Source organism: Thermobia domestica, chromosome 17 (assembly GCF_964235325.1).
Source record: "Thermobia domestica chromosome 17, izTheDome1.hap1.1, whole genome shotgun sequence".
Lineage (NCBI taxonomy): Eukaryota > Metazoa > Arthropoda > Insecta > Zygentoma > Lepismatidae > Thermobia > Thermobia domestica.
Genome location: NC_137470.1, coordinates 76,131,400 through 76,155,217, shown reverse-complemented (window position 1 = coordinate 76,155,217; position 23,818 = coordinate 76,131,400). Strand labels below are relative to the sequence as shown.

Below are 23,818 nucleotides of genomic sequence, written 5' to 3'. Positions count from 1 at the left end.
TCATTGGAACGCAGAGAAATTGCGGCATGTCGTGATTGTGGATTATCCTGCCGTAACTTTGGTACCTGGATTAATCTAAATAAGCCGCGGTAATGCGAATATTAAACCAATATAGTCAGGAATCCAGTTCATAACGAAACACGTTGTCTTAGTGGTGACGTCTTACGACAGACGTTGGAGACAAACTTGTGCGCATGCCTATGGCGGATCAAACAGCCATATTACAAACACTAGTGCATAAATACAAGATTATTGCGCAGCAGCCAATTCCCTCGTGAACAATTTGGCGTCGTCTGACAAGTGTAGCACATTTATAGGGTGTCCATTTTTGCGGCTTCCTTTGTCTGCACAGCATAGGCGTGTCTCGCTGCAATGATGTTCAAATGCTAACCACTAAAATGGCGTATCCTCTTCTCCGATGAATACTGCTTCTGTCTTCCCCATTCGGACGGCCATATCCATGTCCGGCTGTACGCTTCAGATAGTTGGATGGAACCTGATTCTGTATCACGACACTCACTGGTGTGACACCTGGATCTATGTTATGAGGTGGCATTGGATTCAATGCTACACGCACTGACAGACTCTGAGCACTTGATGGTACAGAAGCAAAGGAAAGAATTCTTTATCCCCACCTACCCGAGAGATCCGATTTCACTATCTTACTAGGGAAGGCCCTTTAAAATAGCTTTTACTCCTGCATAATAATTGAAAATGAATTTTCTTTCATAGGTTACAGATGTAAATAGGAGAAAGTACAGACATTCACATATACAGGATGACCCAATAACACACCCACATTTTAAAGGCTAATAACTCCAAAAATATTGCAAATAGAAATTATTTTATTCAAAAATGTGAAATGGTATTGAAAGCAGTTTAAAATTAGTTTAGTCTGGTTTGAATTACTCTCTTCTGTAGTGTATAGAAATGACTCAACAATTTACCATATAATTACTGTCAACAATACAGAATAAAGCCTCCTCCCTTTTGATCACTTTTTCGCTTTCACAGAAGGGAGAGCGGAGTATGGGTCGTCATTTCTGCTCATCACTCTCCGCGTTTTCAGTCGTCATTATGATTTAGTCAGGAAATCATAATACGTACCAGTCAAAATGTTTCTGAAGAGCAGCAGTTCCGTTATTACAGTTCAAAGAACTTTTCGTTTAAAGTTTGCTATTCTAGGTAAGGAAAATGTTGCTGATTGGAAAACCATCTTGCAGTGGGTTGAGAATTTCCGAACAACGTTGAAAAAAATTGACCGGCATGCTGCAGCTGTTGGGCTTCTTAGGGAGCTGGGAGAGTGTACGAAGAATTTCATAAAAGGCTGCAGTAATTACAGAGGCGGACTGAGCCGCCCGCAGTGCTAGCGAAGGGGGTACTACGGAAAGAGGGCCTCTACACAAGTTGTGGCCTTGTTTGTTGAGAAATCAATAAGACAATAAGAAAGTCTCAAAAATGCATGTAAGTTATTAACTTGAAAATGAAATCTCGTTTATAATTTACGTATTCAATAATGTGATGTGCAATCGATAACATATAAAGAGCATGGAGCTGTTTTTCTTACGGTAAGTAAACCGTGTTAGACATGGAGTTGTTGGAAGCGAGTGGTGGCGATAAATAATGGTTCCCTGAGCACAGCGCTAATTAAGAAAAAGGGCATGAAGCCCCAGAAATCGGGCCCCGAAGTTTCGACCTTGGGTTTCTTCTATTTACCAATGAAATATGTAGTTCTTGAACGTGGAAGGTGGCAGTGGAAAAGTCGTGGTCCCCAGAGCACAGCGGTGATGTCACAAATTGAGCCCGGGGCCTGATGCCTCCAGATATTGGGCCCAGGGTTGGGTCCCTCCTATTCGTCAATGAAGCATGGATGTTTTTGATGTGATTGGTTGATTGGAAAGGGTCGGTCTCCAAGAAATCGGGCCTCAAAGGATGTTCATGCCATATTCTCCATGTTTTTTGCTCACAAAAGTAAGTTTCCTTATTATTCTGCCTGAATGTTATTCAACTGAACATTAAACGATAATACTGTGATGCAGCATGTCAGTAAGGGAGAGCGCAATATTTGATGTCGGATAGAAGAGACCTGAGCCCAAACATGTGGGGCCCAAATTCTTCGGTTTCGGACCACGGGACCGATTTCTAACGCCGCTGCTGTACTCAGGGGACCCGGTTCTTGCTAACGCCACAACTCGCGTTTCCAATTCCATGTCTAACACGGATTCCTTACTGTAGAAGGATTTTCATGAATATTCTCCATGTTCTTATCCAAGAGTAACAAAGGCATTACAAAGTTGTGGGAATTACAGAGCATTAGATTGGGACATTTTTTTTTAATTATATATATAAAGTACACGGGAAATAGTGAATTCCAATGAAAAAACACGCACCACTCCTATCTTGCAAATCTTTATTTTTAACTTATGATTTTTGTTTTTTTATTTTTCTTTCTTTCTTTTTTTTTATTTATTTTCAAAACTCGAGTAGAAGGGGGTCTCCACTGCTGATGCAATCAAAGTTTTTTTTTTTTTAATTAACCATTGTCGTAACTTGGAACCCGATTAACGATGAGCTTTCTGGTATTTTCTTAACACTTAAGTAATAAAGCATAATCTCATCCATTCCAATCCCTAGAAAATAAATTTTACAATCACAAAATCAAACTTCTTTTATTAGGTTGAAACACCGATTGTTTTCACTCCATCTAAAAGATCGAGAAGATAAAAAAAACGAACTTGTTCGTTTTTAAAGGTAGAATTGAAAAGCGTTAAAAAATAAACTCCACTATAGCTAAGTAAACACTATTCGCAGTATTCTAGTTGTTTCAGTACAATTCCGCTAGGTTTGCGAACCACTGCTAACGGTTAGAACGTACAGTACGCAGATAGCTGCATATTTGTGACGCCAAAACTGTAGTAAGGATTATCTTCTATATGCGATACTCTAAGCGTAGAGCTGTTTCATTTGGCGAATTTGGCTTTCTTTAAAATCTGAAAGTGATGGAATCGAGAAAAGGTACACGATTAACACAAAATCGAAACAAAGATAAATCCGGATATCAGAAACGTAAAGAAGCAGAGAATAATGCACTAATCGCAGCTGGAAGTGATCCAAAGCAGCGAGAACTACTTTTTCTACCAACTTCTCAAGCGGTAAAGGTAAACTTTATATATTTTTTTATATCTTTCAATCATTTATTTGAATTTGTGGGATGTCAGCGACAAAGCAATTTGTCTCAATAGAAATAACTTGAAAAATCGCCCTCCCAGAAAAAGTAAAATGAAGTAGCTAAGGAAAAGTAAAATCAAGATGAACCTTCTGTGTGCGCACTCTAGTGGGAAAGCAATAATATTGAACTAACTAGAAAAGTATGTACATTGGCCGCTAGATTGGAAATAACCATCATTACTATACATTACATTACATGTATCGAAGTTCATTCTTACACCGGACGTTTTATAGACTGATAGCTGGAAGGAAATGATGTTTTACGAGGCAAATTGTCATTTTAAGTTGCTGTCTGTGTAGGGAAAAGGGAAACCTTATTTGAATAGGCATTTATGACATTTTTGACCTAAGCCCGTCTCAAGACTGGGGAATGACGTCCCCCAACGCAGGCCTCCGAGCAAAGGAATTGAAAAGGTAGCGCCCAGGGCTTATTCAAGGTACCATCTCGGCATTTGTTTGGTGTGGCTGAGGAAAACCCTGGACAACCTCAGTCAGGATGGCTGGCGGCAGGGTTTGAACCTGCTCGCCTCTCTAATTGCCTGCTCCAAGATCAGACTTAAGACGCTGCGTGAAAATCGAAAAGTTGCAAAACCACCGGAAATCGAACCCGGGAGAGTGTAAACAGAAGTCTGACATTTTAGCAACTAGACGAAACAGGAGCTCTCTGTATAGTTTGTCTTTCTTTGAGTTAAAATTGAAAAAAATGCAGTAGAAGTATCCTAACGACATTGTGTTGGTTCTATGACCTATCTTCTGTTTCATGATTCAATTTTTAACTTTCGGAAACAGTTTAAGAAAGTTTTATTGTAATCATAGTCGGGTCCAAACGTGGGGGTGGGGCAAAGGGTTGTTCACTCTCCCCATCGGAACTCTCCCTAGTATTTGCATAGGCGTATCCAGATAGGGGGCGGCAAAGGGAGTCCTCCTTATGAAGCCCCCTTCATCAAGGCCCTTAAGCATCGGTCTCCGGGTGGGCCCTTGTACTCGCAGTCCGCCTCTGAGTAATTACAAACTATTTTCAAGAGAGAAAGACGAAACTTTGCACGAGGCAACTGTTAAGAGGGCGACATCTTTGCGCGTATTAAACGAAAACAACTAACAAATAGTGTTGTCAACACAATATAAAGTTATGTTTTTTTTTTTTTCAAACGGAACTACGTCAGATTAATACACATTTCAAATCAGCATGTCAAACGAAAACTTAAAAATGAAATGAAATCTTTAAGTTTTACGTCCCACGGTTATGCCGGTTAGGCTAAAGGAGACGGTGATGATGAGAGATGAGTGAAATGGTGGAATGAAGGAAGTGGGAGGAAACGGGAGAACCCCGAGAAAACCCACGAGCACGGTGTTTGTCCATCACAAAGTCCACACGGCGCGAGCTGGGATCGAACCAAGGACCCCAAGCACCGGAGGTGAACGCTCTACCACTGAGCCACCGCGCCCCCCAAACGAAAACTTAAAATACCATACTTATCATACAGTGTTGCAAAGTAAAGATGTTATAGTATTACAAACATCCAAAGTTTGGAAGCCTCTATCTCATATACAGGACAACGGAGATAGACAGGATAATGCACATCGAAAGTACCTCAGAATTGGATACCATGGTCATAGTATGGCTTATTTCGAATGATTAGAAACGAACTTAACAGGGCTTAAAAATTTGAATTTTTCGGAAGGCTTTATTTCGTAAAAGTGCTTAGACAACCATTATATCTAGTTACTTATGTAGTTTGCAATGGACGTTCAAATTATTTTGCCATTTACAGCACTTCGATATCTTAAATCGTTCCGGAGCTTTGATAAATATTGATAAAGTTCGCAACACTGCTGATAAAGGCGTATTTGTGGAAAATATTTAAAATGATTGTTGTTTTCCTTCTCTTTTATAGCATTGCAGCAATAACTTTTACTAGCTGTAATTATAATAAGTTCTCCCAATTTTACATGATTTAAGCAATGATGCAAACTGATACCGTATGTTACTAAAACTGAGTACTTTTTGTATTACATTAAAATGTTCACGAATACCTCGCATTGGACTCTTCTGGAAACTAAAGAAATAAGATTATTACAATTAGACCAAAAAAGAGTGCAGTAATATTTTTAAAATACTAATTAATATTCTACTTGTTTTATAGGGTAGTGCCACAGTTTCGTCTACTAATTTACAAAGTCGTAGAGAGTCCGATCAGCACAACCAGGAAGTAAGTAATGCATTACACTAGTAACCTAATATTTTTTCTAATTATAATAATTAAAAAATGAAATGAAATGAAATCTTTCAGTATCGTGTCCCACGATTATGCCTTTTAGGCTAAGGAAAACTGATGATTAACACAAAGAATGATGATTAAAGAATTGGTGGAATAAAGTTGGGGGAGGAAACGGGAGTACCCCGAGAAAACCCACGGGTATGATGTTGTCCATCCACAAAGTTACTTGGCCGGGGATCAAACCAAGGACCCCACGCACCAGACGTAAAGGCTCTACCACTCAGCCACCCTATAAGAATAAAGAAATCGCCTACGATATTTATATAACAATTACAGCAAGCACATTACTTACATATTTGAGTTTTGAATAATTACACAACAAAATAAATAGAAATAACTGTAGAGTTTGGTGTGATTCCCACCCAAAACGTCTGATTACTGGAAAATTATACTATCCTGCACCGTTAGTATGTAAAATGTAATATTCAGTCCAGACTCGATTAAATATCTGAACTTGGTAATTTCAATTAATTTACGTATGTATTCCGGTCAATATTGCAGTTTACATTTATGCACTTATGAATAACTAAACGGTAAACAGTATAATTTATAAATTATTTGTTGTTACATGTATGAAAATAAATGTTAGAAAGACAAAAGCCATGGTGATTGGAACGAAGCGGTCTGTGTCAAATATAAAAGTAGGAGGGGAGAAAATAGAACAAGTGAATAGTTTTTGATATCTGGGTAGTATTATTAGTAATAACATGAAGTGCGAACATGAAATAAAAGCAAGGATAGGATGGCGAAAGAAGCCTTTAGGAGGAAGAAAAGTCTGTTTTGTGGGACCTTGAATAAAGAGTTGAGAAAAAGACTCATAAAATGCTTCTTGTGGAGTGTTGTACTGTATGAGGCGGAAACGTGGACATTACGTAAATGTGATGAAAATCGACTGGAAGCCTTCGAAATGTGGGTGTGGAGAAGAATGGAAAGAATTAGTTGGGTCGAGCGGAAAACGAATGAGAGAGTGTTAGAAACGGTGGATGAGAAAAGAACACTTTTAGATATTATTAGGAAGTGGAAGAGAAACTGGTTGGGACCAGAGATGTTCACCCTCGCGAGGGTGTCCCTCTCGAGGGCATCCTCACCCTCAAGTTCCCTCGCCCACAGTGACGCGAGGGCGAGGACAAGTTTTGGCCGCGAGGGCGAGGGTGCGCGAGGGCGAGGACAAGCTTCGACGGCGAGGGCGAGGGTGCGCGAGGGCGAGGACAAGTTTCGACAGCGAGGGTGAGGGCGCGCGAGGGCGATGGACAATTCCATTCGCGAGGGCGAGGGCCAACTGCTACTGCGAGGACGAGGGTGAATGAGGTCAAAGTAAAATGAACATCTAAGCTCTGAGCGTGCCATTTAGGGAGGAACGGTGGCTCAGCGATAGAGAAATTACCTTTGTTCGAAGGGTCGCATGTTCGATTCCCGTCCAAGTAAGTTCGTGGTGGAGGACATCGTGTTCGTGGGTTTTCTGGGGATTCTCCAGTTTCCTACCACATTCTCATTCAACTATTTCTGTCATCATTCACTTCTGTCTCCTTTAGCATTTAGCTTGCATAATCATGGGATCTTAAACTAAAGATTTCATTTTTCATTTGCCTTTACGTATTTGTAGTGTAAGGAATCCTTGAGACAACGTTTGAAAGATATCATTTCATAATTGTGGGAATTATTGAAAATAAACTTTCCAACAATGATAGCTGCCAAAAATGAACCAAGACCAAAGTGATAACGTGCACAAATTGGCCCCTAGGGTAGTTTCTTAAAACAAAGTTTCATATTTATGGCAATTATTGAAAAAAAAATAAAAATTTTAACATTGTTAAGGTAGGACAAATGTATCTCTATTAGTGGTGAATATTAACAATATTTGAGCATCGAAATTAACCTTACAAGCACATTGACACATTTCAGTTTATATTTTAAAATACCAATTAACTTAGATTCACATTCAAATCAATGAAGTCATTCATGTTATAGGTTAGAGTGGGTATATATTTCCGAGTGATAATTCAACAATAGTGTTCTGAAGTATTTTATTTGTTTGCCGACGGAGTTTCAAAATTAAGCTCTTTAGATCTTTCCCTTTGAATTTGTTCAAATTCCTCAGTTACGCTACATACATCAGAGATGGCCAACGTGTTGACTGTCAAATTCTGACAGATAGTCCGTGGCAGTCACTCTGCCGCCACTCATCAAACCTTGATTTCACCCTCACCCTCATGAGAGCCGCCCTTGTGTGGCTGAATACTTATGCTTGCATCGTAGTTCAAGGAACATTTTGAAGTAAAGGCATTGAATACTGTTGATAAATGATGTAAACGTCACTATCGACCGAGATCTCCATTGTAACAGTTGTTCCATTTTAGGTGTTCCACAGTAAGTTATACGATGATATGTTTAGTTTCCTTTCTTTAGGACGAATGTTAAGCAAGGGCGGATCCAGGACGGACTTCTGGTGGGGGTGGTGGGTTGTAATACTGCTACTTAAAGCTACTTTTAAGAGCTCCAAACTCTGGGATGCGTTTTATTTGTATATATAAAATAAAGAAGTTTCCTCTTCTGGGGGGAGCGATCGCCCCGATCGCTTCCCCTGGATCCGCCACTGACGATAAGGAAATAATTCAACAAATAGGTTGAATAATTGAAGCTCTGATCCTCACGAAGGAGGCCCTCTTGAGGCCTCCTCACCCTCAATTACCCTCGCCTCAATGATATGAGGGCAAGGGTGCGCGAGGGCGAGGAAAAGTTTTGAGCACGAAGGCGAGGGCGAGCGAGGATAATGGACAACTCGTTTCGCGCGGGCGAGGGCGCGCGAGGGCGAGGACAAGCTTTGATGGCGAGGGTGAGGGTGCGCGAGGGCGAGGACAAGTTTCGATAGCGAGGGTGACGGCGCGCGAGGGCGATGGACAATTCCATTCGCGAGGGCGAGGGTGAACGAGGGCGAGGGCCAACTGCTACTGCGAGGGCGAGGGTGAGTGAGGTCGAAGTAAAATGAACATCTATGGTTGGGACATTGCCTAAGAAGAAATTGTATCATGAGGGACGTCCTAGAGGGTATGGTGGCGGGAAAGAGAGGGAGGGGGCGAAGGAGACTACAATTAATGGATGATATAAAAACAGAAAGATCATACGCGAAGACGAAGAAGTTAGCGGAGGACCGTGGAGCATGGAAGCTTTTCAGCTGCGGCAAGTGACCTGCCTGTAAGGGCAGAATACCTATGATGATGATGATGATGATGTTACATGTTATTTGAAACCCAGTTGTAGGCGAGATAACACACAATGAAAATTAGGATTGCTGGAAAGAGTGCTACGTAATTCTTGTTTCACAAATGTGGGTAATCTCGTACTTTACCTTACGTTTTTCGTCAATTTTGTATTTTGTTCTTGTTAATGTTTCATACATAATAATACTAGCTGTGTGATGTAGTATGCAGTACGATGCAAAAATGCATACCTACCTTCTAACTGTGCTTTTATCAAGCGTTTGCAAGTGTTGCTTGAATATGAAAGGAAATTTCGTGCTTGAAAATATAAGTGATCGTGTGCCTACTACTGTACACTGTATTAAAACTTCTTAATATACTCCATTGTCATAGGCAGAAGACAGACACACCAGAAGAAATGTTATGGAATATGTATCTTGATTATTTTTTTTTTAATGTCTAGTCCGAAAAATAATTCCAAGTATTATTTCCTGTTTCATCAACAGTGAATAAAATGTATTTATCTGGACAGTGGCACATAATCTCATTAGGAACAGATCTCGTTTTCACCTTTGTAATTCTTGTATTCTTCACCTTAGGCTCTTGCTTTTCGCATAACATTTCGCGAACACCGCGTTTCCTACTTGCTTTAGCTCCATCTGCAGAACTACTACTAGATATTTTATACAAAAACAACGCGAAACAATCTGTGAAACGGTTATTATAATAGCACTAGTTTAACCTATATACAACAACAAGATGATGACTCCAGAAATATGTCAACAATGGAAACACGTGGTGTACCGGGAAAACAGAAACAGCCAATGTCGCCAACAGTTCAGCGTTCCCAACAGAAGACATTAAACTCAACGTTTGGTTTGAATAATAACCGATAAGACGCCATGACAGTGGCTGGTTTCTGCTTAAAATGTATGTTTTGCTGTATGAGTTACCGATTCCTTACAACAGTCATTTTGTGGAAAAATGTTTACGGATTTCTAACATAAATGATTCAATTGCTGTATTTGGTGACCGGGCTCGGCCAGGAACAGTCTCTGGTTTCCTTATTTCTCGATAACTGCTGGCCGGTTCTAAACCAAATTTGATAGGCATATAGCCCATTATCTAGAAATTAAAATATGCTATATTTTCTGGCCAGGCTTGGCCCATTTTGAATGTGATACTTTATTTCTCGGTAATTACCAGTTGGATCTGAACGAAATTCGGTGAGCAAGTAGCCCATCGTCTAGGAATTAAAGATCACTACATTAGGTGCCCAGGCTTGGCAAGGAAAAGACCCAGCTCGGCAAGGAAAAGGCCCAGCTCGGCATCAGAGACTGTGTTCCACAGCTTTGCACACCAGGAGCTTCTGAGTCAGGGGCGTCATTTCACACTTCGCTTGAGGGGGGCAACAGCACCAGCGATATAAGACTTTCACGTTTTGTTCTAGTATATTAGTAGAGAATAAATTCCTAATAATAAAGTACATGTATTCCTCAAATTCTTCGGGGAGCAGTTGTCCCCCTAAATGACGCCCCTGTTCTGAGTTCGATTCAATTCGGCTTGTCTTTGAATTGGGTATACTATTCCTGGTTCTATTGCCTTTGTGCGAATTTATCTACTCATTTTTTCTTTCTTTCTTTCTTTCTTTTTCTTTTTTTTACTATTTTGTCAATATCGTTGTTTGTTTCAGGGATTTCTTCAGTTGTTTCTACTATCTTCGACATTTTGCTCCTTTTAATCTAGATTTTGATGTATATATAAGTACAACTTCGTTATTCTACAGATAGTCTAAGATGTTAGTAGCTGGTTCTGGATATGTTTTTGTTTACTTTCTCTCTTTTTTTTTAAAGTGCTGAATCCATAGTGTCGTTAACAAATGGAGAATTGGAATTACGTTGCCCAGAAAGTGAACCATCGCTTTTTCATGGGAAAAACGCACTAACTTAATTTCACAGAAGTGTTAATTTTCTAACTCATACTGTAGCCAAATCCTACCTTCTGTTTGTTTGAAAGCTGTAAACCGAACACTACCTTTCTTTCGCCATTTCAATGAAATACAAAACGGGACGGATCAAAAGAATATTCCTGGGTCAATATTATGAAAAATTTATGTACATGTGTCATTTATGAATAACATATCAGAGCGTCAAACAATAGAAGGACAGAAGAAAGGGCACTGCTAAAGTTATCTATTTTTGCTAGCTATCTAATCTCCAAAACATAAGCTAAGGTTTTGCATTTTGAAAGAGTATTGAAAGACTTTTACTTTTATATGTTCTGTGTATAAAATGTCGAAGTGCACACTTTCATCTTGTCAATTCTACAGTCAGTCTCAAGTAGCATAGTCTTTAGTCCATAGTGGATTGGCATGTGTTATTGAGAACTAAAGAGAAACCTAAAGGAAAACGGGGAGAATTACAAGAACTATATGTGAGATCAAAAGAGAATCTTTCTTTCACGAAGGAAAGATTATGTTACTTTTTTTCAGCAAAAATGGCTAACATTAATAATAAATTATGATTATAGATTCGTCAAAATTTGCGATACAACTTTTCGTATACATTGCAATTCTGTAATTTTGTGTAGCGAGCTGCGATTGATACCGCTTTTAAAAATGTTGATATATATATATTTCCAGATGAACTGATTCTTCTGGCAGGGATTATCTTGATTATATTGATTTTTCTTATTAAAATCAGTCTATACGCCTTGCTATTCCTTTTAATTTGATACTCATGAATAATTTGGTTTCTCCATATACAGTGCTGTAAGATTGCCATTAAAATTATTATCCTATATAATTGTAAAACTTTTTTGCTCACAATCTAAAATACTTTGTAACTATTTTAACGTGTGGTTCGCCAAATAAAACCAGCAACACATTGCAAGTTGGCTGGGAATTTAAGGCCGATCAAAATTGTTCCCATTTGGGTTCTGCACTTCCTAAGGCCGGTCCTGCTGTTATAACATTCTCTTACACCAAGAAATCTTCCTATACACAATTTACGAAGCGCATCCAGAAAGTATCTTTCCCACGCGTCCCATAACTAGGAAACCGTATGTTGCACAAAGCGACTGCGTGCACGTAAGAGAGTAAGATACTAGAGTCCAGAAGGTATAACGTCGTTGCCTTCCCGCGCTTAGACCTGTTCGTCACTGGGGGTGTGGTAAGAGGACAGTCAATCACCACCCTTCAGATCTGCCAAACTTACTCATCACAAGGTTATTCAGTTTCTATTTTCGCGCACAGTGCCAACCAACTCTCAAGTGTCAATCTGCTTGTTTTCGGTGGTGCGCATAAAAGTGATTGATATAGTGTGTATATGTGTTATAATGTTTGTTCCCTTTTTGTTTGTTACATTTGTAGTAAGTGAATTAATAGTTCTTGCCTCTCGCAATGGAAGGTATCACTATCCTTGTTACAGGAACGTTGTGCATCGTATTTTTGTTGGTTTTGGGGGAGTACGGCGTGGAAGAACTATCCGCTCCGATGCACGAGCAATTGTAAAAAAATATATATATATAACTTTTTATCAATCTGAGTTTGATGCTGCTCGGAACAATAAACAATTTCTTTCCGTAAGCTCGGTGATGGACAGAACATCAAGTGCAACAGGTTTGTTCCTCACTTGTATTAGGACAATTCTTGAACAAAAAGAAAGCAAGTGCACGCGGCTCTCCGTTACGCACCCCAGGCAAAAAAGAAAGAAGCCTGCTACAAAAACAAATATAGACGCTTTTGATAAAGATGTATTGCCGCATCTTATTTTGAGAATGTAGAATGAAAAAATATTCCAAGCATGGAGAAAATCCATGTGAGGACAAAGGCTGAAATAAATTTTAGTGGGTCGCTTCGGTCTCTCCGTAAAATTGTCCAAGACATGGGTTTTCAGTATAAAAAAGCAGATAACGGCAGAAATTGTTTGATCGAAAGGGAAAACATCATATTCAAGAGATGTCAATATCTTCGTAAAATCAAAAAAGCAAGGGAGGAGGGAAAGCATACGTGGAACATGGGTGAACACACACCACACGAAGGGAAAAATGTAGGTTTCAGACAATGATAATCCTCCCCTAAAAGTACTAACAAGGAAAGGTCAACGACTTGTTGTCCATGCTAGGGCTTCCTCCGGTTTTATTGACAATGTAATCTTGATTTTCCTTTCAAAATCTATGGAAGACTATCAAGAAAAATGGATGCTGATAGGTTCAGACTATGGTTTGAATATCAATTACTACCGAATATTTCAATGAGTTCAGTGATGGTCATGGACAATGCATCTGTACATTCGCGCAAAATAAACATCCCCCCTCGTCTAGCGCAAGAAAAACAGAAATACAAGAGTGGTTAGCGCGACACAACATCTCATTCGAGAATAATATGTTACGGACAGTTCTGTATAATATGATTAAAGAAAACAGAGAAAAAATTGTAAAATATGAAATAGACACCCTTGCAAGTGAGCACAGGCACGAGATTCTAAGACTCCCTTCCTACCAATGTGACTTAAATCCAATTGAACTTATATGGGCTCAGATTAAAGGGCACGTGGCAAAACACAATAGTGTGTTCACAAAATCAATGGTACAAGATTTATTTCATGAAGCAGTTAAAACTATTACACCCGAGAGGTGGGAAAGCGCGTGTGTACATGTGATAAAAATTGAGCAATTCTACTGGCAATAGGATGCATTGGTATACCGCATTGTAGAAGTAGTCATTCACCTTTCCTCAGATTCAGAGTTGGAACCGGAAGATGTGACAAACGACGGAAGCGGAGACAGTAGCGATTTGGGCGGTATCCAGTCTGTCATAAGAGATAATTATTATTTTTTTTTATTTTGGCAAGGGAGTTCAGTTTACGGCACACATTTCTTGTGAAAAATATCCTAGGTTCGACCTCAACCCATCCCTTGTGAATCCCCGGTGAATCAGCACTGTGCAAGAGGAAATATCTTTTCCTCATATTTCAGTATGATTCTATCGTGTACATGTATCATGTCTATCATCTTTCTTACTCTACACCTACAGAGTGAAACTCAGTAAGTTAATAAAATAAATAAAATTAACATCACGAGAGACAAAGGACAATGGGAACATTGGTGGAGTCAGAAAGTACTAAGAAAAGAAAATCATACACTCATTAAAATTTCACATGGCTTTGCCGGTATATGAAATTATTACATTATAATAATTATTACTATTATTTTATTCTGCTTTAAACTGATAATTGGAAATCAAGTACTCTTTCAATTGTAATTATGACAAAGTAAGCAGTCGAATCTGCAATGTAGTGGTTTTTATAATACCGTATATAAGATGGGAAGGAAAAGAGAAGAGTCGAAACCGTCTGCTGCGCTCAGCGAGCCACAAGTAGCCAAGCTGGTAACTCCGCATGAACGTCACTACAACTTTTCGCGGGAAACCAACGATGTTATACCTTCCGTACTTTAGAATGGCGAATGTGCCAGCGGAACTTCCCTAGTGCTCTCATTAGCGTCCTGGTAGTGGTTGAAGATGGACGTTCCTATGTCCCACGCCGCGTGTGAAGTGCGAGTAGTGATAAAGTTTTTGAATGCACCAAATGAAACCCATAGTCAGCTGTGCCAGCTCTATGGACCTAACGTCATGAGGAAGCACATGGTGCGTTGCTGGTGTAGGACGCCTAAATGTGCATGATGAGGAGCGCAGTGGAAGGCCAACCGTGATCATAGAAGACCTAGTTCGGGAACGCATCATGCAGAATCGTCGCTTCACAATAACGCAACTCAGCGGTCAGTTCCAGCAGATTTCCCGCTCCTTATTGCACACCATTATCACGGACCGCCTGCTGTTTAGGAAGTTATGTGCCGAAGCAATTGACTTCAGAACACAAAGCAAGGCGCATGGGGTCAGCATTGACATATTTGCAACGATACAGCTGATGATGGATTTCAATCGCTGCTTTATCACTGCTCCCATTTCACACGCGACGGGAGCTGGAATAGAAACGTCCATCTCCAACCACTGCCACGACGCTACTGAAAGCACTATGGAAGTTCCGCTGGCACATGCGCCATGGTAGGACCTTGCTCTCTCTCTCGTTCATGCAGTCGCTTCGCGCAATATACGGTTTCCCAGCTATAGGATGCATGGGAAAGTTACGTTCTGGATGCGCCTCCTATATTTCATAAGTAGCATAAAAAGCTATAGGTCATTCCATATCAAGTGGACCAATTTTGAAAAAAGTTCTCACTCCACCATCTCCGATTTGTTTTAAATTTTGCACAAATGTTACCTGACACCAACAATAAAGAATGGTCAAATTTGAGTTGAAGATCTGTATTGGTTGTGGTAGTAGAGCGTTTTCAAAATGGCTCCTCTCTCAGCAACAACAAGTAGCAAACGTCTTCTCCCATTTTAAAGTGCTTGCATTTTGAACTGGAAGCTCTGATAACCTTCAAACTTTGTTTACTAAGAGAACTTTTACAGTAAATGAAAGTCAGTTGGTCACAAATTCCCTTGAGTGTTCAGAACTTGTACAATAAATTAACAAAGTTGGCTAAAAAAATGTGTGCTCGTTTCATGTGTGCAATATTTAGACCCCATAAAATTGTATGAAGTGAAGTCAGTAGATCGATATTTGAAAGAGAGAAATGATACGTACTTTAGAATAGATAAAATATTTAACCTTTATCGCATATGGTTTAAGGGATATGTGGCTTTTAAAATGGGGAAAAAATGAAAGTATGCAAAAAATGGACCCATGTTGCCAACCTTGCATCAACTTGTAACCATAACCAATGCAAAGAGCATGTCTTGATATAATTAGGAATGAATTTTGGTGTTGGTGCCTTGTTTGCTTTTTGAATGGTTGTAAGTTATATTCTAGGTCAGTTCACAAATCACCAAGTACTTAATTTCTGCAGTATATAAATGCAAGTAGTGATTTTATTGAACATTTGCTCTTTGCTATCAAGTTACATTAAGAAATTATCTCTTGTAGATAATATGGCTACAACTAGCGATATTGGTCTTCCAGATTGTATTATAGGTAAAAAATGAGGTACAACAAAAGGTTTTCTAGAAGTGGTGGATTTAAAATCTTGCAGACTTTACAGTAGAACAGAGAACATTATTACTTATGCGAACAGAATATGAGGTACTACCAGATGATGCATCTATATGCCTTCATAATGAACAACTCCTATTGGTTAAATACGAAGACCTACAACTTCCCTGTTGCAACCCGTTCAATTACCACAAATCAACAGTCAAAAATAATTACTACTAGTCATTGATACAAAAATAGCTGTTATGTTAAAATAATGGAATGTGAAAGATATTAAACCAGGATAGAAGCTGTGTGCAGTTTGTAGGAAAAGGAAGCTTTCAATAGAGAAATCAGCTGTAAGGTCGGTAAGTGATATAGACATCTAAATTCAATCCACCTGAATCTAAAAGGAGGAAACTTAACAGAAGTCTTGTAGGACTTAATATTTCTGGAGATAAGTGCAGACACAAACACTGTGTGAATCTGCAACACCAACTGTGCACATCATTTTGGTCGAAGCTCACAGAACTTGAAAAAAACCTAAGTCAGGTTCATATCTCATTTCGTAGGCAGTGTACATTTCTTTCAAATTATATACCAACAACCGTTTTTGTTTGTAAACCTTTTGTCCATTAATTCTTGCCGGCACACAGTCTTTTTTGCCAAGACATATCCTGCTAAATTCATCTTCCTCATAAAATTGATGTACCCTCGTTGATACATTAGAAGGCAATCGTTTTCTAATGTATCATATCATGTATCATCATGTTTTCTAATCGTTTTCCAATTCTTTGGTGGTATTGGAAGAATACCTTGCTGTAGTTTCAAATTTTTAGCTGTTTTCACCATAACAAGTAATTTTTTGTATAAATATAACTACGCAGAACAGCCATAAATAAATGTCTTGTATTACTAGGGTAAATGTGCCAGTCCTCGACCACTTAACTCATTTTAGTGTAATCCTTTAATCGTTGTTCAGAGAGCGGAACAACTTAGGAGGATGCAACTAGCTTACGTGTGTTCCCAAAGCTATATTTCATCTATATTTTATCCAAAACGGAGGTAACTTATACCATTTATGTAATATTAGTCGGACAAACACCGATGATTGATTTACTTTTAGTGTTCGACCAGGGCCAGATTTAATGTTTTGCCGCCCCTAGGCCCTAAAGCGTTTGGCGCTCCCCTTCCCCGTCGATGAACAAAACTTTAACAATAGAAAATAATCATATAGAAAAAACTTATTTTTTAAATATCTTCGTTTTTGTACAAATTTTATTGCATTTTCACTTTGTATCCTGTAAAGAAAGATTTGAATTGTTACAAATTCATGTTTTAAAGTAAATTTACAGAAGATGATTAATTTGAGTTTTACAATACGAGCTAGTTCAATAATACAAGAAATTCGTTTCGAATTTTCGACTGTAGTAACAGTTTTAATATTGAAACTACCGAGAACGTCTCTAAAATGACGAGAATAACTGTTTGGACTGTTGAAATTTATCTAGATCAGGGCTGTCCAAATGGCGGCCCGCCAAACCATTTTCTGTAGCCCACAAAGCTTTCATGATTTACGATTGTTATAACTGATAATATTTTAATTTATATTCACTCATTCTTTTAATGTTTACACTCTTCTTTCGGAATAAGGCATCCATTTAGCGCTTCTATACAACGAAAAGGCGCGAGCATCCATGGCAACACTGGAGTCGGTAATGTAATGGTTGCTGAAAGGGACGATTACTTCAATGAACGAATATATATTTGATCTAACTTTTTAAATCAGACTCCTAGAAGCCATAGCTCGCAAGAAATACACCACTTCTTGTGATAAACACAATTTAGCATACTTTTCAAGTTGCAATCGTCTGACATTAGATTTTGAAAATGAAGCATTTAAATTTTCTGAGTTCTGTAGAGACATCGAGAGTGTTACGAATGGATTTAATGTGAGATTCTCAGATTTTGACAAACTAAAACACGACATTGCATTATTTACTAATCCATTGACAATAGACATCGAAGAACTATCTCCAAACTTACAGTTCGAACTTTGTGACCTTCAGACTGACCCATTCTTTCAGACAAGAACAAACAAAGGAGTAGATTTTTCAGGCTACTTTCTAACAAACGTTTCCCTAACATTTGTGAGTTGTGTCGGAAAATAGTGTCTATGTTTGGTAGTACTTATCTGTGTGAAAGTGCATTTTCCACCACGAAAATTGTAAAGAATCGCTCCAGAAGCTGCCTTGGAGATCCTTCTCTTTTACATCTTCTGCGGTTTACATCTTTTACAACAAGGGAAATGGATGTAGATACCCCAGCCCTTGTAAACGCTGCCAGTCACCCTCATCAGTCACATTGAATAGGTATGTAATATTTCAAATATATTTTTTTATATTTTTCTTCTGTGGTGTAATAATAATAATAATAATAATAATAATAATAATAATTATTATTATTATTATTATTATTATTATTATTATTATTATTATTATTATTATTATTATTATTATTATTATTATTATTATTATTATTATTTTATTATTATTATTATTATTAGCTGCGGCCCTCCGCCTTATTAGTAAACACGGTTATGGCCCTCAGGCTCATTGTAATTGGACACCACTGATCTAGATAGAGATTGGTAAGGTGGCAGATGTCGAGGGTCACATGCGAAAGAGATCTTACGGAAGGGGGCGAAGCGCGTCATACGGACTGGCCTCTATGTTTTGCGTTCTTTAGGTTACGTGATACAGTTTCACGAAATAGTTTATTATCGATATACTATGCAAAAGTTCAATCACTCTTCAATTTTGGATTTATTTTTGGGGGATCAGCCTTAAGCAGTCAGGAAACATTTCGGATACAAAAGAAAAGAAAATATTCAGACTAAATAAAAGAACATCCTGTAAACAAATATTTAGATTACAAAAAAATTTAACCCTTCCAAGCCTACACACATATAAATCTATACACTTCGTGAAACGAAACAAGCAGGTGTTTATACAAACAAGAGATATTCATGCATACAACACGCAGCAATTAAACAACATTTACGTAGTACAACAAAATTACTCCAAATAGCAAAAAAAAAAAATGTATATTTAAATTGTATATACGAGACTTTATAATATGTTACCATCACATTATAAAGAGGTAAAATTTAATACGCAAAACAAAATTCGTACTGTGTTACTTTCTAAAGCATATTATTCACTTCAGGAATTTGCAAATGATAACGATGTATGAATATGATGAAATGATGTACCAAATTTAACATGTGATGCTTGTTTATAATTTTGTACTACAAATAGTGTAATAAGTTGTAATTACAATTTGCATTTACATACATATGACAACTGTAGAACTTATAGGAGATACTCTCCATATTGTAAGTCAAAACAGGCAAAATAAATAAATAAATATGCAAATGTCTACTGCAAGTATAAGGTAAAAATTTCACATAACTTCGACCAATGATTCAAGCCATAGATTTGCAAAATCAATTATTTCTTGGAGAGCTTCATTTTTACTTTTATTATTATTATTATTATTATTATTATTATTATTATTATTATTATTATTATTATTATTATTATTATTATTATTATTATTATTATTGAACTTTGACTTTTTGGGGGACCGCGGTGGCTCAGTGGTAGAGCGTTCACCTCTGGTGCGTAGGGACCCGGGTTCGATCTCAGCTCCCGCCAAGTGGACTTTGTAGTGGACGAACATCGTGTGCGTGGGTTTTCTCGGGGTTCTCCCGTTTCCTCCCATTATTTCATCATCACCGTTTTCTTTGGCCTAACCATCGTAACCGTGGGACGTTAAACTCAAAGATTTCGTTTAGAATGAAGGGTTACGAGAGATGACAACTATTATTAGATGCAGTGGCGGCTAATGCTAGTGTTGCAGCGTTGCGCAACGACCAAAGTATTTCAAGAAAAAAAATATTATTATCAATAGTAGTAAAGAACAGAAAATATGCTTTTTAATACTCGCATATATACACTTTAAATAACATATTTTTTCCTGCTGTAACTGTCCGTTCCGTTCATCCGTTTTAAAAAGCGAAAAATAATCCGTGACAGAGTCTCTAATTTATATTGTGTTGCAGCGAGCATACAACGACCAGATTCCTTCAGTGCGGCAATTGGAGCGAATGTTAAGTCTCCTTTCCCCTATCTCAGAAGTTAAAGGGACTGGTCGTTGCAGTGCTTCTGTAACACAGCACGGTTTCCAGTGAACGAGAAGGTTTTTTTGCGCTAAATAAGATCTCTGAATTTTATTTCACTAGCAATTAACAAATGAAATTTGTTTTTATGCATTCATATTTCTAAATTACAGGAGCATACTGAAGCAAATCAATATAATGACAAGTAAAAAAAAGTGATTACAAATACGAAATACAAGATAAGAAACAAAAAAAAATATCTAGTAGAGCAGAAAACAAATGAAAGTAGATCCGCATTTACAAGTTAATTCTTAGCTTATATTGATAATGAAGGCTTCTTCTACAGTCATTTGTGAATCAAATATTAATAAGTCAGTATGTAGAATCGCCGCCTCAATCTGTGGATAGTATTTTAGTATAAACATATTTCCTTTATAAAATAAGTATATTTTATACTCTTGATAATTTCCACATAAAACTGTATGGTGGAGAACGCCACATTAAATTTGGGACTAGTTAGCAATGCTCAGGGGCGTATCCACGAGGGGGATCCACCGGGTCCGGACCTTCCAAAAATTTCGAAACTTGACTAACATTTGTAGACTTTCCTAACGAACTATACTTGTTTAACAGAGAAACGATTGATGTAGGTTAAATAATTTATTTTACGCCTTATCATGTACTCTCTCTTTTCTTAAAAACAATCGTTCTATCATTTTTTTTTTTTTTTGCTAAGAATATAAGTGACAGTAATTAAGAATTACTTATCGTCTTTTCGGATGCAGAATAAAAAAGGTATATATTGCATAGACGTATCGAACCCCTCCCAACACACATTTCTAGGTGCAGAACTGTCAGTGCTGTTTGTTTTGATGTTCTTAGACTTTTATCTTCTGTTAGGTATCATGCTGATCCTTCATCTGGCGGGTTTCGAGGTTTGCTTTCCAGAACATATGATATTGATAAGCATTGTTTCGCCTCATGTGGAAGTATATTGTGTTCATTGTGCATTGCGTAACAACCAAGACGGATGATCTGGAATGTAGTTTTTTCTTTTACGCACATGTGTGTGTGTTGATGTATGAATATGTGACATTCGGAATTCATATACCAGTACCTCTTTTGTATCAACTGTTTTGTTTTTTAATTATTAGATTTAATTTTATTGTGTTTGCTTTAATTCTGTAAATAACCCACAAATTCTGAATGAATTGTATACCGTGACTACTGTAAATAACTTACAAAAAACATTGACCAGTTTTCAACTGAGGAAAAACTTGCAATTAAGGCTTAGACAAAACAAGCAAAGGACAATTCAGGAGAGCGTTTGAAAAAAAAATCCAGTTTAAATTTACAGGATGTTTTATGGCAGTAATGTTGTTTGCACTAGATACATTTCCTCAATTTATTTTAAATTTTCTTGGATAAACTGTGAATAAAGTGTGTTCAATGGACATTTTTATAACAATAATCTCTGTTACGAACTCTCTTCAGTCAACGCTGAAGAGGAATTCGGATCACTGTCAGGGACTGAGTTTGCTAGAATGAATCGTTTGCAATAATCTAGAAAAAAAAATATTTAGTGAACCTACAAAGCTTCTGAAATTAATATTAACTGTACCTATGGTGTCAGCAAAAGATGAAAAGTATTTTTTTTTTACATGAAAAAGAATTGACACTTTCAAAGAATTGAATGTCCCAAGAAAGGTTATCACCATTGGTTATGCTTTCCATCGAGAAAGACATGACAGTAAGAATACCAGAGTTCAACCAGCATGTATTAGACAGATTTGCTCCAATCAAAGAGAGGAGAATGAACTTACTAATTAATTAAGGTGATTAATGGCATAAGATGTTCTGCATTTTTTATTTTTTAAAAACAGAATTTTATTTAATTTCATATGTCACATAGCATTTGCATCTAAAGTTATGCTGATTAGTCAATGAGTCCACTTTATATCTTCTGTCTCTTATCGTTCGTACTGCAACACCCAAAACCACAATCCACCGGCCGCCACTGATTAGATGCCTAACCAGATTCCAAAACCTACTTCTCGCTAGTTCTTACCTTTTTTGCAATATGTATTGAATCCGCAAGTTGTAATGTACTTCTATCATTTCCGATTTCGAAGGATGGTAACTAAAGGTATTCTTGGGATGTTTAATTAATTGCAAAAAAAAAAACTGCTTATCTCTATTACAGTTTTTTACTTTATAGTGATCAACGTTAGAACCGGACGTGGTTGATTTCTACTGTTTTCAGTTTGAATAGAAGGTTAAGAGGGAATGTGAGAACTTTTCTTAGAAAACTAAATCGATTCTTTTTTTTAAAAAAAAACACACTATCTTTTTTTAAAGTTTTTGATCTATGTAGATCATTACTGAGACTGGAAGTTGTAGTAAATTTACATCACTTCCGATTTTAGTTCATTGTTAAAGATGGAGATGAAAGATCTTCTTGGGACGCTGGATCAATTGCAAGAAACCATGTCTCGCTATATGTTACTGTCTTTGCTCTATAGTAGTCAATGTTAAATCGAAAATGGCTAATTTCTACCTCTACCCATGGGTAAATCATCTTCATTAACGAACTTTTCGAAATAATTACTTTAGCTATCGATCCCAGGAGACGGAATTCAATAGTTCACTTGCATTTAGTGGTTCGAGTGAGAAGCAAAAGTCGTATAGGCGTACAAACTAATATTACAATATTTTAAATCTCACTTGGGTGACTCTGTTAAATCTACGTGTGTTTGTCATATTTGGTTGTATTAGGTAGTAATCCTGTGGAACAGAGAACGTTGAAAGTCTTTTCATTGTGTTATATGAACAGTTTTAGTTATGTTGAGAAAGTGGTATCGGTATACCTTGATATTGAAAACAAGAAAACATCAAAAACTACCCAAATACTGAAAAATATCGAAAAATCGACATCGAAAAATTCCGACATTTCAAACTATCCATCGATACATCGAAATATCTCAAGTCCTACCCACAACCCTGTGCACCAAAGGTGCACGTGCTAGCCAATAAGCTAGCGGGAAGAGCTGTGATCAAACCCACGAAATCGGCGTTCACGAGTTCGGAGCTCACGCTCACTCATGAGTGTGAGGTCAGACTAGTGAGGTGAGCGTGAGGTTAGAATGATGTTGTGAGCGTGAGGTTGAGTGAGCGTGAGGTCACTCTGATAATGTGAGCGTGAGGTCAGACCGGTGAGGTGAGCGTGAGGTCGAAGTGAGTTTGTGGGAGTGAGGTCGAGTGAACGTGAGGTCGAAATGAGTTTATGAGCGTGAGGTTGAGTGAGGTTAGGTCAAAGTGGACACCTCTGCATGGGGTCAGAGTTAGAATTTGAAGTTTCCTTTGTTTGTCAGATGTTACGGCTTTGATTTTTAATTCTTCAAGCAGTTTCCAGTAACCTTCACAATCAATACACTTCTGTTGACTTGTGCTAGACCCTTCTCCTACGTTAACGCCAATAACGGATGCAATTTCTTGACAAATGGCCTTTTGGGTATCGCTTGTTTTCCTCTTGACATATGTATGCAAATCTCTTCTACTTACTTTTTCAGTTTTTAAGGGAGAAATATCAAGTCCGACAAGACTTGTGTTAAGTTGGGATTCAGGGTTCAAGTGAATTGCATACAGATGTATCTCTATCACTGGTTGACCCTACAGTTGATTTCCCTATTGAAAGTTTCCTTTTCCTACAAACTGCACACAGCTTCTGTCCTGGTTTAATATTTTTCACACTTGTTTCTTTTAACATAAAAGCAGTTTTTGTATCAATGACTCGTAGTGATTTTTTAAAAATTTTTTTTGGCAGTGTTGATTTATGGTAATTGAACGGGTTGCAACATTGGAGTTGCAGGACTTCGTATTTAACCAGTAGCAGGTGTT

At 37.8% G+C, this 23,818-nt stretch overlaps 1 protein-coding gene across 2 annotated transcripts in view; it reads left to right on the top strand.

Annotated features, from left to right (window-relative positions):
• Positions 1-23,818, top strand: part of LOC145673764 (uncharacterized) — a 330,178-nt gene that overhangs the window by 226,755 nt on the left and 79,605 nt on the right. For both annotated transcript variants that reach the window (XM_081743515.1, XM_081743514.1), the window contains exon 10: positions 5,373-5,438. In XM_081743515.1, the coding sequence (XP_081599641.1) occupies positions 5,373-5,438 (66 nt within the window). The remainder of the gene's footprint in view (positions 1-5,372; positions 5,439-23,818) is intronic.